Below are 15290 nucleotides of genomic sequence, written 5' to 3' on the forward strand. Positions count from 1 at the left end.
ATATTTTTCTCCCTATTTTATCCCTCCAGAGTTTGGCATTCTAAACAAGTAAGTAATGACATAAGTTTCTTTGCATGGAACTAATAAGACCAGTTGTTAATAGAGGTTCCTTTTTTTTTTTACCAAGTCTTTGACTGGAATGTCAAGCCTAAAGGAGACATACTTGTGCTCAGGTTGTTACCAAAAAGCCCTGAGGAACTGGGAATGACTTTTAAAGGTAATAAAAGCCCATGAGATAAAAGGTCTGGTACCATGGTTGGTTGTGCGGTCCACAGCAATCTTTCCAGGGAAGGAACGAAGGTTGTTTTCCTGAAAGATGGTTAGAAGGGACCTTAAGGCACAATGAAAAACCAGAAAAACTTGGAAAAAACAGGTGTGTACAGGCAAGGATGAATGCCAGATATGTGGCTCAGCTTCTGTGCCCTGAAGAACAGACTGAGGGTCACCCCAAATATTCCTTGGGTAAGTTCCAGCAAAGCAGAACTAAAGATCTTAAGTGATCATTTGCTGTTCTTGTTGTGTTTATGCAAAGGAACAGGATAAATTAAAAATGGACTTAATGTAGTCCCTTTAAAGACAAGGAGGGTAACCTTAGGGAGAAAAATCATTATTCAAGGAAAATCACAATGATCAGTAGCAGAGTATAAAATAGGGCAACTAACTGTCTTAAAAGTTTCTTCTCATTTAAAATATGGTTTCACTTGAAAATTAAACCACGTCTGTGATATCATCAAAGATATTCAAGTTGCAGGCAAATAGAGTGCCTTGTAACAGGATGTCTTTCCAATAAGACAGTCTTACAGATTTAGAGACTTTTTTGTGGGTTATGTTACATAAATTAACACGTGTTTTCTGTTTTCAAAGGACATAAGCCTATGATCGCATTACCTGAGTGATTGTCTGTACGCATAAGCCTCAGTTAATCCTCACTGCAGCGCTGCCTCCTGAGACTCAACGGTTTGGCTGAACTAAATGCTGGGTTGGTGAAGAATGGGGTGATCTGTGGGCTTCACTTTAAAGCTAGTTTCTTTTTTCGATCCTAATGGCTTGGAGAGAAAAGGCCCAGAGATCTGAGAGGGGGGGTCTGCTGCATGGGCAACAGCAGGCCCTCCATATCACCCTGCCCAGGCTCTGTAGCTTCAGCTTCACTGGAGAGGACACTCCAGCATCATCGCAAGATGTCGATTCAACACGGGAGGAGACAGATACCATGTCACTCCTGAGTCGGACTGCACAGCCATTCTCGGCGGTGCAGATAGACTCTTAAGAAGCTACACCATCGTCTCTCGAGACGGACGGCTGCCGACGACGATAAATATATATATAATTATTATTATTATATATAACTTAATTCAGTCACAGAATAGATAAGTTGTGTCATATGTATGAAAGGGAATGTTATTCAGCAAGTAAAGGAAATAAACTTACTGATACACTTATCGTGGATGTCAGAAACATTCTGAGCAAACAAGGCTAGACAGAAAAGTGTGTCACATATGCTATGAGACTTTGTTTATATGAAATTCTAGGAAAACTTCTAATTTATGGTGATAAAAATAGATTACTCATTGTCTGCCTGTTGGAGATATGAGAAATTTTTTGACAGTGTTGGAAATGTGCTATATCGCAACTGAGGTAATAGTTATATGTGCATACACATTTGTCAAAACTGATTAAATTATATATTTCAACTGGTCTTATTATATTATAGGTAAATTTTATATAAATATAAGTAATATCAAAGGACAACATATAAAGAGATAATCAGGAGTAGCTATATTATATAATACAGAAAGACTAAAGCTTTCTTTTGGGAGGCAAACTTTATTTTAAATGTTTTTGATGCTTAATTTTAATACTACATCTTGAGTAATCTAATTTTTTTTTTTTTGAGGGGTGGGTCGGCTTTTATTGGTAGTGGGTTCCCATGTGAGTTGACACTGTGGAGGGTTTCTTCAGTCATCATGGGCATAAATGGGGAAAGGGGCTGTTATATCAAGTCCCACTCCTTGATGGTCACCCAGACCACTGGCCCCCAGCACTGGGGATGGCAAGAGCAGTAAGGGTGATATCCTGTGGGATGGCCATCCCATATCACACAGACCTGTGGTGATGTCACAGTACTACCTTCAGACAGGCAGAATGCCAGGCATCGTGACCTGAGACCTTCAGAAAAGGGCAAGAAATTGGCAGAACCAAGGCCCAGCAGCCTCAGGAGGTGAGCCGCAGCCAGTCTCAGGAAAAGGTCAGTCTGCCCTCCATAGCCCCTCAGCATGACGGATTAGAAAGCTAAATGGCCAGAGGGCATGGAAGGTATGGGTTGGGGGTGCATGGAGGGAATGGGCAGGGGGGCAGAAGGGGTCTCCCCCAGAACCTCATGGCTCCCCTAGAGAGTACTCTTAAAAAGAAAAATCAAAAACCCTAAGGAATGGAATTCTACATAAAGATAACCCTAGTTTGGTTGTTTTTAAAAATTAGAGAAAATGTGATTTGAATCCACAGTATGGTCTACTTTGCAGGGTAGGTTTCCTTTAAGAGGAGAGGACTTGGAATGGTGTGAACACCTGGAACACCGAGCTCCTCTGGACTGCAACTCAGGCCTATGCAGCCTCCTCACTGCCTCACTCAGTTGGCGTTCCTCTGTCGGACATTCTTGTCTTTGTCATTCACATGGTGCCCACTGCTCTTCAGTGGAGCAGAGCCTGTGTCCTCATCGTCCAGGACCTCATCTGGCTTCCGCCGCTTCTCATAGATGAAAATGATGGTGACCAGCACAAGCACCTCGGCCACGATGCCCAGGAAGGGCCAGAGGGCAGCAAGGTGGTTGCGTACGTGCAGTGTGATGACAGCCTTGTCAGTGCCCTCTGCGCTGGTGCCATTGCAGACATACTTGCCAGGGTCAGCCTCCAGGTCTAAGTTCTCGATGTGTAGCTCTGTCTTGGTCTCCGAGGACACCACAAACTTGTTCTGGGAGTTGTTGGTGAGGACCTGGTCCCCAGCTTCACTTTCCTTGTACCACACCCAGTTGGTAATTGGGGGGAAGGATTCGGACTTGCAGCTCAGCACAATCATGTCCCCCTCGGTGGCGTGTTCTGACTTCTTCGTGGCCTTGATCTTGGGGGACCCCTTCACATCCACGTTGGTCTTGCCTATAGGCTCCGGGAGGAAGATGCAGAAGTACCGTCCCATGCGGTCGTCTGAGTGCACCAAATACTCCGTCGTCTGATCAGACAGTGAGTCCTCCTTCAGCAGTTTGTCCCCTTTCGTCCAGCGGTGGCCTGTGATCACAGTATCACTGCGATTCAATGTGCAGGTGAGGCGTGTTGTGGTGCCATCATCAACTATGGAAGTCTGGATTCCACTCTCCGTCCTCGAGCCGGTCTTGGCGCCCAGCAGCGCAAGCCCTAGAACCACGACTACCGTCGTCGCCATGTCGCTGTCTCTGCCGCAAACCAACGCCCGCAACCCTATAAGAATCCGGAAAGCAGAACTTGAGTAATCTAATTTTTAATGCCATACATTTTACTCTGTGTAGTCCACAATGTAAATCATTAAATATAGATTTTTGAGAAAATATGTTCTTGTTAGCATTTTATTCAAAAAATAATATATATGTATGCAAAATTAGTTCAAGTTTCTTATGGTTGTAAGTATTTTATTAACATTATGTCTTGCTATGTAAGTATAAATTATTACCCTATCCATATTTTGATAATATTTGATTTCCAGCAAATTATTCAATAACAATGGCTTTCAGTGGCAAGATTTTTAGTAGTATGCCTAACTTGTGCGCACTAAGGGTACAATTATCATCAATGATTATAATCTAAAAACAAAAATACTGAAGAAAATGCCAAGTTTTCTTTATCACTATGAGTCTAATTTTTTCTTAATTAAATGAAAATGATTGATGGATTTTAATTTCATTTTATCCCTATAACTCTACAACAAATAATTAATCTTTTATGAAGGAATTTAATTATGTTTAACAATTCTGTCATTGTCTTTCATCATAGCTCTGATTCTTAAAACCTTTGATCCTCAGATTAGGTTTAGCAAACTTCCTTAACATGTGCAGACAGCCATCTTTCAACAGATGCAGATTAACTGGGATTAGCAAACTTTCAGAGAAGGGGTTTCTGGGACTCTGTTTTCTGCAGTGATTTTCTTTCTGTGAATTATAGAGAGATGCAATATATAAAATATAGAAAGTTTTTCAATTTATAACTTCTTTTAAGTAAACAGCAAAAATGGTGTAGATAGGGAAACAAACATTTTTAAGACCTGAAATGTAAAACTAGACTCCTGAATTTAGAAGGAAACAGAAATATTGAGGTGAGAATAGTGATACATAGAAGTTTTTTGGGGAAACAGTAGCTTTCATGAGAACATCATGGCCATGCATTGCTTTAATGGGGAATTTCATAGTTTATACAATTCTTCAGAATGAATTTTTGAAGGGAGTTCACTGATGGTAAAATATGGGATATCTCTGAAATCCCAGGAAAGGAGTGAGTGGGTTCCCTTTGCAGTGTAATGATTTTTTTAAAAATTATTATCAATTTAACTTTCTTATGAAGTATCATTTTTCACAACTTTTACATTGGGAAAAAGCCTATATTTTAAATTATTTGGGGGGGTAAAAAAGTCATTTTTAAACTTTCAACATCTTAGAGTTATCTAGTTTCAGCAAATATTAGCATCACTACTGTACAAACAGCATAGTGCCAGTGTGTGTGCAGACTTTGTACACATCATACTTGGTTCAACAGAAGAGAATGTGCATCCTAGAAAGGAACTCAATAGCTGAAGCTAGAGAGGCCTCTGCAACCCATGGTAGTTTTGGGTTCCATGGACAACTCAGGCTATGACAAAAGTCAAGATGGCAAGCCATCAGGCTTTGAGGAGATACTTCCTGTCTTTAGGTTAAATTGCTACATATGAGGTTGACAGTAAGGTACCTTGGAGCAATCTCAACACCAGCATTTTAATCAAATGTGGGAAGGTCACATGAAACTTCATCTTTATAAACTATTCCCAGAATTTTGATCAGAACAATACAGTGAGGTGAGCATCTCTATAGTGGAATGGGGAGGGTGTTATCTGTGGGGGAGGAAGGGAACATGTGAGAACTCAGCTTCCACATGTGGCCCTCTCTTTCCTGCACTATTAGGCATTTGCTCTCTATTACCTCATTCCCCACAGAATACAATTATTTTGCCTTTTGCTATTTTGTTCTTTTACAGTTGTCCCAATCTTTCCCCTGTTACTCTCCCCTGCCTCTCCCCGTCCCCCACTCCCAGAGTTAATCCCCACCATATTAATTCCCTTAAACCTATTTATAGTTTTCCAGTTAAAACTCTATTTGGCTCCTCTCCTTTCTAGCAAAATAAATAAATACCTGCATAAATACAGGGTGGGGCAAAAGTAGGTTTACAGTGATTTGTTTGGAAAATAATACAATAATTAATAGATAATAATACAAGAAAAGAACTGTTTTGCATACTCAGAATTGTAAACCTACTTTTGCCGCACCCTGTGCATTTGTAAATAAATATATAAGTAAATACACATAATTTTATTTATTTATTTACTTATTTATTTTTAAAGGTTTAATTTATTTTTAGAGAGATGGAAAGACAAGGAGGAAAAGAGAGAGAGAAACATCAATGTCTGAGAGATACATTGACTGATTGTCTCTTGCATGCCCCTAACCAGGGACCTGGCCTGCAACCCATGTATATGCCCTGACCGGGAATCAAACCCATGACCCTTTGGTTTGCAGGCCAGCACTCAGTCCACTGAGCCACACCAGCCAGGGTGATAGGCATAGTTTTGTTTTGTTTTTTTAATTTTCAAACTAAACTCAGTTTTACTTTTCATTTTTTGTCTTCCATTCTCTATCTTTTATTTCCTGTTAAGTAATAGAAATTTTATTTTAACCAGTTTCAAAGCTAAATATTTATTCTACAAAATCTTATCAATTACAGTCTTCATACAGCCTCAACTATTAAGAGAAATCAGATTTAGCCCACACAGACCTACCACACTAATGGTAACTGAGGGACACCGCAAATTTGCATCCTGTACCTTTGTGAGTGTAGTGTAGGAGATGTTCAGTTCTAACGGTAAACTTCAAAGCCATAAAATAGCAGATCTTGTTTGTGTCTTGATTCAAACACCAAATTTTAAAATGATTCTTGCATATGCAATATATACTAAGTAACATTTTATTAGGTGTTGTAATGGAATGGTAACTGTTAAATAAAATTTAAATATCTTTATCAGTCTGTTTACAAATGAACAAAAATGGTGCTTTATAATGCATTGGAAAAGTGTTTAGGGACAAGGATAAAATAAGATTAGTAAAATGTTGACAGAAGATGAATCTTGGTAATGGAAATATGAGAATTCACTTTATTAAAATGTTTGGTTGTATGTTTGAAAAGTCCCATAATAAAAACTGAAACAAAAATAATGCAAGAAGAATAATGTACTTTTTCTCTATATATTCAGTATAAAAAAAATTTCAGATATACACTTAATAATAAATAGCTGGATTTCCACTCAGTTGTTAGTTTTAAAAGGAGCACAGGAGAGAGAAGATGGCAGAGTAGTAAGGAGAGGCTGCACTTTCTGGCTCCCAAGACACATCTGTAGTTTGGACTAATTACAGACAGAACATCTCAATGAACAGCTGGACACTGGCAGAAGTTGAGCCTTGGCACTGCTGGATTAGAGAAAACCATCTGGGAATGACCTGTTTGGTGAGGATAGTGGAGGAAAAAGGGATGAGACAGAATTTCTAACTGGGGTGGCTCCCGGAGCTGTGGCTGGAAGTACACAAAGGCTTTTTAGCAATCACAGGCTTCCCCAGAGAGGAATCAGGAGGGGAGCGGATCTCTGCCGGCTGGCAGAGCCAGGAGTGGGCCAGGTGGCATCTGGCGCTGAAAGACAAAAAACAGCCTACTGCTGTGCATGTGAGAATGTGACATTCCTTTATATTTTTCTCTTGTGGACTGCGGAGAGGAGGAAAGGTCAGGGGTGAGAGGACATTCTTGAGGAGTGCAGGCACAGAAGTGTGCTCACCCACTCCCCAACTCTCCCTGTGGGTAGCACGGGCATGTACAGGGAAGTGCCCTCATTCACTGGCCCAGGTGCGCGGGGCTGCGCATCCAGGTGCCCCTCGGACACACCCCAACAGACATAAGATCAGTGCCCAAATGGGTGCAGGGAGGGCCCACTGGGCACTCAGAAGACTGTGCACAGAAACCCCTGGCCAGTCAGTGGGCGCTGGGCCAGAGCACAGACCACTCGTACAAGCTCTGCTCGTTCCCACCCATGTTGGGTGCAGAAATGACAAGAGGCTGTGGCACAGGAACAGCGGGTGGCTGGCAACTCACAGACGCTCACTTCCACAGTGCACAAGTGTCCAGGGCCCTGCCTCAAGGGGCGAGAGACGAAATCCCAGGGTGCGGCTCAGCAGGCCTAAGGCTAGCTCGCAGGCCACATTGTGCGCATATGTGAGCACTTGCGCAAGCACCGCGGACAGCTCCAACAGGGGCCAAACGAACGCACCGACCACCCTGGGTTCACACCACTGCTGCAAGAATAAGGGACCTCTGGCCCACTTCATTAGACCAGTGGTGGATCCAGAAGAAGATGACACACAAAGGGTGAAGGAGTAAAAACTTTCTGTTTGTACATTTTTAATTTAATTTTTATTTCTATTTTACTTTTTTAATTTATTTTATTTTATTTTAATTTTTTAAAATTTCTTAATATTAAATTTAATTTATATTTTCATTTAATTTTTTATAATTTTTTAAACTATCTCTTTAATTTGTTTTATATCATCTCTCTTTCTCATCCTTCCTCTTTAATTTTAATTTATTTGTTTGTCTGTTTAGTTTAGACTCCCTTTCACACTAAATAAATAGAATATAACACCTATATAAATCTAATACTATACAATTCCACTTTCTTACTATATTCTGCATTCCTTCCTCTTTTTCTTTTATTATTATTAACATACAATGTAAATATTACCCACTGTCTTGAATAGTCGTGACACAACTTGCCACTATTATTAATCTATCATCCCCTTCTCAAAAATTATATTTTTCCTGATTAAAAACAACCCTTATCTATTCTTCCTATAGTATAAAAGCCCTACCTCTCTACATTTACATTAATACTGGCTCACTGGCTGATGGTAGTGGGATAGAGGGTAAGAGATATTTTTGAGGGTGTGAGTTTCCTGCGCAGGCTGTGTGTTTATGTTTTAACAGAATCTCCACAAAAGAACTCAAGACAAAATGGACAGAGGGACTCTCAATGAACTAGCCAGAGGGAAGATCCTACCAAAGAGTATCTGAAATGTAACCAGACACCATAAGCAAACGACATAAAGGGTATCCCAAGAACATCAGGCTCAGGAGATCAAAGAGACTGCACCACTGAAACCCCCAGATCTCCTATAAAAAATCTCATACCACAAAGTTGGGAAGTTAAAGCAGACAAATACAAAAAACAAAAACAAAAACAAACAAGAAGAATCCAACATGGTAAGATGCAGAAACAACCTCTCAATGAAAAAAAAAAAAAAAAAGAGGAATCCCCAGAAATAGAGGTAGATGGAATATATATAGCCCAAATGTGAAACATGGAATTCAAAACAATGGTGGTGAAGAAGCTTAATATACTCAACAACCTCAAAAACAACTATGACAACCTCCAAGGAAGTTACCAAAGGCTTCAAGAAAATTACAGGGAACTTACAGAGAATTACACCAGAATAAAAAAGGACATAGAAACTATTAACGAGATCCAGGAAGAAATGAAGAATACAATCTCTGAACTGAAAAACACAGTAGAATCAATCAAAAGCAGGCTAAACGAAGCAGAGGATTGAATCAGTGAGTTAGAGGACAATGTAGAAAAATATTTCCAGACAGTACAACAGAATGGAAAAAGACTGAAAAAATATGAACAAGATATAAGGGAATTACAGGAAAGCATGAGAAAAATAATATCATGATCATTGGAATAAAAGAGGGAGAAGGAGAGGAGTGAGGAATAGAAAAGCTGATAGGAGAAGTAATGACAGAAAATTGTCCCAACCTGATGAGAGAAAAAGTTATGCAAGCTCAAGAAGCAGAGAGAGTTCCAGTGAAGATAAACCACAAAGTCCCACTCCAAGGTACATCATAATTAAAATGGTAACATTCAAAGACAAAGAGAGAATCCTAAAAGCAGCAAAAGAAAAACAGCTAACAACATACAAGGGAACTCCAATAAGGCTAGCATCAGATTTCTCAGCAGAAACACTACAAGCCAGAAGGGAATGGTCAAAAATATTCAAGCAATGAAAAACAAAGGCCTACAACCAAGAATACACAACCCAGCAAGGCTCTCATTCAAAACGAAAGGTGAAATAAGGAGTTTCTCAGACAAAGGAAGACTAAAAGAATACATCTCCACAAAACCAGCATTACAAAAGTTGCTAAAGAAAATGTTTTAAGAAAAAGAAGAAAAAAAGAGGAAGGAACACAGGTACAAAGGGAAATGAATAAATACCTGTCAATAATAACCTGAAATGTAAATGGATTAAATGCTCCAATTATAAGACATAGGGTAATGGAATGGATAAAAAAAACAGGACCTACATATTTTCTGTCTGCAATAAACACACCTCAAAATAAAAGATTTACACAGACTGAAAGTAAAGGGATATAAAAAGGATTCCAAGCAAACGGGCATAAAAAAAAAAGCTGTGGTAGCACTACTCATATCAGACAGAATGGATTTCAAATCAAGGGCAATATAAAGAGATAAAGGACATTTCATTATACTTAAGAGAACAATCCATCAAGGAGATATAACCTGGTAAACATATATGCACCCAATATAGGATAACTCATATACATAGAGAAAATACTAGAAGATCACAAGAAGGATATTAACAGCAACACACTCATAGAAGGGGAATTTAACACTCCATTATGAACAATAGACATCTTTGAAGCAAAGAAACACCAAGGATATTGAGGAATTGAACAACACACTAAACCACATGGACTTAACTGATATATACAGAACTTTTTATGCCAAAGAAGCATTCTTTTTAAATGCACATGGGACATTTTCAAAGATAGTGAACATGATATGACACAGAACAAGCCTCAACAAATTCAAGAAAATTGAAATCATATCAATCATCTTTTCAGACCACAATGCCTTGAAACTAAAAATCAATTTCCGAGAAACAAATCAAAGACATTCAAACGCATGGAGAGTGAATAACACGATATTAAATAATGAATGGGTTAACAATGACATCAAGGAAGAAATCAAGAAGTATCTAAAAACTAATGATAATGAACACGAAACAGCCCAAAACCTATGGGACACAGCAAAAGCAGTCCTAAGAGGGATGTTCATAGCAATACAGTCATATCTGAAAAGGATAGAAGAATCTCAAATAAAAAATCTAACCCTAAAGCTACAAGAACTAGAACAACAACAAACAAAGCCTAAGGTAAGAAGAAGGAAGGAAATCAAGATCAGAGAAAAATTAAATGACATAGAGACTAAACAAACAGTTCAAAAGATCAATGAACCTATGAGCTGCTTCTTTGAAAAAATTTAAAAAATCAACAAGCCTTTAGTCAGGCTCATCAAGAAAAAAAGAGAGAAGACCCAAATAAACAAAATCAGAAATGAAAGAGGAGAAATCACGACTGATACCACAGAAATACAAACAATTGTAAGAAATTACTACAAACGACTGTATGGCAAGAAATTTGACAATCTAGAAGAAATGGACAAATTTCTAGAAACATTTAACCTTCCAAAACTGAATCAAGAAGAAGTAGAAAGTCTGAACAGACCAATTACAAAGAAGGAAATTGAAACAGTAATCAAATATTTCCTGGCTCACAAAAGCTCTGGAACGGACAGCTTCACAGTTGAATTTTACAAAACATTTAGGGAACTTCTAACTCTTACCCTCATCAAACTATTTCAAAATATCCAAGAATAGGAAAAATTCCCAAACTCTTTCTATGAAGTCAGTATTATCATAATTCGAAAATCAAGTCAAGACACAACCAAGAAAGAAAACTATAGGCCAATATCACTGATGAACATAGATGCTAAAATCCTCAATAAAATATTGGCAAACAGGATCCAGCAATACGTCACAAGGTTCATACACCACGATCAAGTGAGATTCATCCCAGGGGTGCAAGGATGGTTTAATATTCACAAATCAATAAATATAATACATCACCTAAACAAAATGAAAGACAAAGATCACATGATCATATCAATAGGTGCAGAAAAAGCATATGATAAAGTACAACACCCATTTATGATGAAAACACTCAGCAAAATGGTAACAGAGGGAGCATACCTCAACATAATTAAGGCTATATATGAGAAACCTGAAGCCAACATTATACTCAATGGACAAGAACTGAAAGCATTCCTTCTGAAATGAGGAACAAGACAAGGCTGTCCACTCTCTCCACTCCTATTCAACATAGTGTTGGAAGTTCTAGCCACAGTAATCAGACAAGACAAAGAAATAAAAGGCATCCAAATTGGGAAAGAAGAAGTAAAACTATCATATGCAGATGACATGATAGTCTACATAGAAAACTCTATAAACTCCACTAAAAGAATACTCGATATTGTAAGTGAATTTGACAAAATATCAGGGTACAAAATAAATATTCAGAAATCTAAGACATTTCTGTACACCCACAATAAAATATCAGAGACAGAGACAAAAAAGAAAATACCATTTACTATAGCAACAAGAAAAATAAAGTTCCTACGAGTAAACTTAACCAAAGAGATAAAAGACCTGTATTCTGAAAATTGCACAACATTGAAGAAAGAAATTAGGGAGGATACAAATAAGTTGAAGCAAATACCATGTTCTTGGATGGGAAGAATCAACATCATCAAAATGGCCATACTACCTGAAGCAATTTACAGATTCAATGCAATTCCTATGAAAATACCAATGACATATTTCACAGACCTAGAACAAATACTCCAAAAATTCATATGAAACACAAAAAGACCCCGAAGACAGAAGAACACTGCAGGAGGAATCACAATACCAGACATCACACAATACTACAAAGCCACTGTGATCAAAACAGTCTGGTACTAGCATAAGAACAGGCATAGGTCAATGGAACAGAATAGAGAGTCCAGAAGTAAATCCAGGACTATACGGTCAACTAATATTTGATAAAGGAGGAAGGAACATAAAGTGGAGTGAGAAGAGTTTCTTCAACAAATGGTGCTGGGAGAACTGGATAGGGACATGCAAAAAAATGAAATTAGACCACCAACTTACACCACACATGAGGATAAACTCAAGATAGATCAAAGAATTAAATGTTAGCCGTGACACCATAAAAGTCCTAGATGAAAACATAGGCAGGAAATTTCAGATATCACACGTAACAATATTTTTATGAATACATCTAAGGCAAGAGAAATAAAGGGAAAATAAACAAATAGACCTACATCAAACTAAAGAGTTTCTGCTCAGCAAAAGAAAACATCAGCAAGATGAAAAAAAAAAAACCAACCATATGGGAAAACATATTTGCCAATGATATCTGAGATAGAGGACCGATCTCCAAAATATATAAAGAGCTTATACGACTCAACATCAAGAAAACAGACAACCCAATTACAAAATGGGCAAAGGAACTGAGCAAACACTTCCCTGAAGAGGACATACAGAAGGTCCATAGACACATGAAAAAATGCTCAACATCACTAGACATCAGAGAGATGCAAGTAAAAACCACAATGAGGTACAACTTTGCACCAGTCAGAATAGCCATCATCAAGAAATCAACAAACAAGTGCTGGTGAAGATGTCGTGAAATGGGAACCCTACTGCACTGTTGGTGGGAATGCAGAGTGGTGCAGCCACTTTGGAAAACAGTATGGAATTACCTCCAAAAACTAAAAATGGAACTGCCTCCTGACCCAGCGATTCCTCTACTAGAATTATACCCGAAAAATCCTCAAACCCTAATTCAAAAGAACTTATGCACTTCTATGTTCACAGCAGCACTGTTTACAATAGCTAAGTGCTGGAAACAGACTAAGTGCTTATTTGTAGATGAGTGGATCAAAGAACTGTGGTACATTTACACAATGGAATACTATGTAGCAGAGAGAAAGAAGGAACTCCTGCCATTTGCGACAACATGAATTCAACTAGAGTGAATTATGCTTAGTGAAATAAGCCAGGCAAAGAAAGAAAAATACCATATGATATCACCTAATACAGGAAACTATAGAACAACATAAACAAATGAACTAAATAGGGCAAGGAGCAGAATAACAGTCAATAGGGGGGAAGGGGGAGGGAGAGAAGGGGGATAAGTAAGTGAAAGCTTTAGTCAAGGAACCTGTATAAATGACTCATGGACATGGACAACGGGGAGGGGTATGATTGTGGGAGAAGGGGTGGGCTGGGTGGAGCGGAGCAATGGGGGGAAAATGGGACAACTGTAATTGAAAAACCAGAAATTAAAATTTAAAGAATAAATTAATTAATAATTAAATACAGACATGTGAGATAAAAATAAATTAAAAATTAAAAGATAAAAGGAGCACAAATGTCGATTTATAGAAGAAATTGGGTTGACCAAACATTATTCAATATGTTGCATATACACTAAAAATAGAGACTAGGAAAACTAAGTTTCTAACATGATGTAAGTTTTGGAAATGAGTTTGGCATTTGGTTTAGTTACAAAAGGGTTTTGACGTATGAAATGAATATATATTTTAAATGGAATTTAAATTATACATAACATACCATTTTATATATGTATGTATGTATATATGGTTCAAGAACTAGGTCTACCAATATTTAGATTGACTTCTCATTCAGCTATAGCAACTATATAATACCTACAATTTTTCAAATGTTCCATGTAAAATATTTATTAAACTTCTTTAGGGCTAAATCATGTCTTGGATTGTCACATATTAGCTATTTATTGATACAATGATAAAGCACCACCGTATTTTTTGAGACTCATGTAAATTCTCAGAAATCTGGGAAAAAAGATTAAATCCCCCGTACAAATCATAATGTGAATTGAGTTTCTGATATATGAATATCAAATTATTTTTTTCTCAAAGGATTTTTTGAACCTACACTTTATTTAAATTTTAAATTATATTTAATTGATTATATTATTAGAGTTGTCCTGATTTCCCCCCTTTTGCCCCCTTCAATGCATCACTCCCCTCTCCATCAGGCAATCCCCTCACCACTGTTCATGTCCATGGGTCATGCATATAAGTTCTTTGGCTACTCCATTTCCTATACTATACTTCACATCTTGATGGCTGTTCTGTAACTATCTATTAGTACTTCTAAATCCTCTCATGTCTTCACCCATTCCTCCACCCTCCCTCCCATCTAGCAACCATCAAACACTCTTTATATCCATGATTGTGTCTCTTCTTCTTGTTTGCTTTGTTTGATTTTAAGATTCAATTGTTGATAGATATGTATTTTTGCCATTTTGTTGTTCATATTTTTTATCTTCTTTTTCTTAAATAAATCTCTTCACCATTTCTTATAATAATGGTTTGGTGATGATGATCTCCTCTAGTTTTTTCTTGTTGGGGAAGCTCTTTATCTGCCCTTCCATTCTAAATGATAACATTGCTGGGTAGAGCAATTTTGGCTGTACATCCCTGCTTTTCATGACTTTGAATATTTCTAGCCCACAAAGCTCCTTTTGAGAAATCATCTGACAGTCTTATGGGAACTCCCTGTAGGTAACTAACTTCTTTTCTCTTGCTGCTTTTAAAATTCTCTTTTTATCTTTAACCTTTGGCATTTTAATTATGATGTGTCTTGGGATGGGCCTCTTTTCATCCATCCTGCTTGGGACTCTCTGCTTCCTGAACTTGCATGTCTATTTCCTTCACCAAATTAGGGAAGTTTTCTTTCATTATTTTTTTCAAATAGATTTCCAATTTCTTGCTCTTTCTCTTCTCCTTCTGGCACCCCTATGATGTGAGTGTTGGAATGCTTGAATTTTTCCCAGAGACTGCTTATACTATAATCATTTTTTGGATTCTTTTCTCTTCTTATTGTTCTGATTGGTTGTTTTTTGTTTCCTTATATTCCATATCATTGATTTGATTCTCTGCTTCATTCACTCTACTCTTGTTTCCCTGTAAATTGTTCTTTATTTCAATTAGTGTATCCTTCATTACAGACT

General features: G+C 37.8%; 1 protein-coding gene across 1 annotated transcript; it reads right to left on the minus strand.

Annotated features, from left to right (window-relative positions):
- Positions 1–2486: 2486 nt before the first annotated feature.
- On the minus strand, positions 2487–3485 carry LOC150012678 (basigin-like). Its single transcript, XM_090275750.1, has one exon. It carries the CDS (start codon positions 3430–3432, stop codon positions 2626–2628), a length of 807 nt encoding a protein of 268 aa, XP_090131876.1. The 5' UTR covers positions 3433–3485; the 3' UTR covers positions 2487–2625.
- Between the last annotated feature and the right edge of the window lie 11805 nt (positions 3486–15290).

The sequence above is a fragment of the Furipterus horrens genome, unplaced genomic scaffold (assembly GCF_987537825.1).
Source record: "Furipterus horrens unplaced genomic scaffold, mFurHor1.1.pri manual_scaffold_4, whole genome shotgun sequence".
Lineage (NCBI taxonomy): Eukaryota > Metazoa > Chordata > Mammalia > Chiroptera > Furipteridae > Furipterus > Furipterus horrens.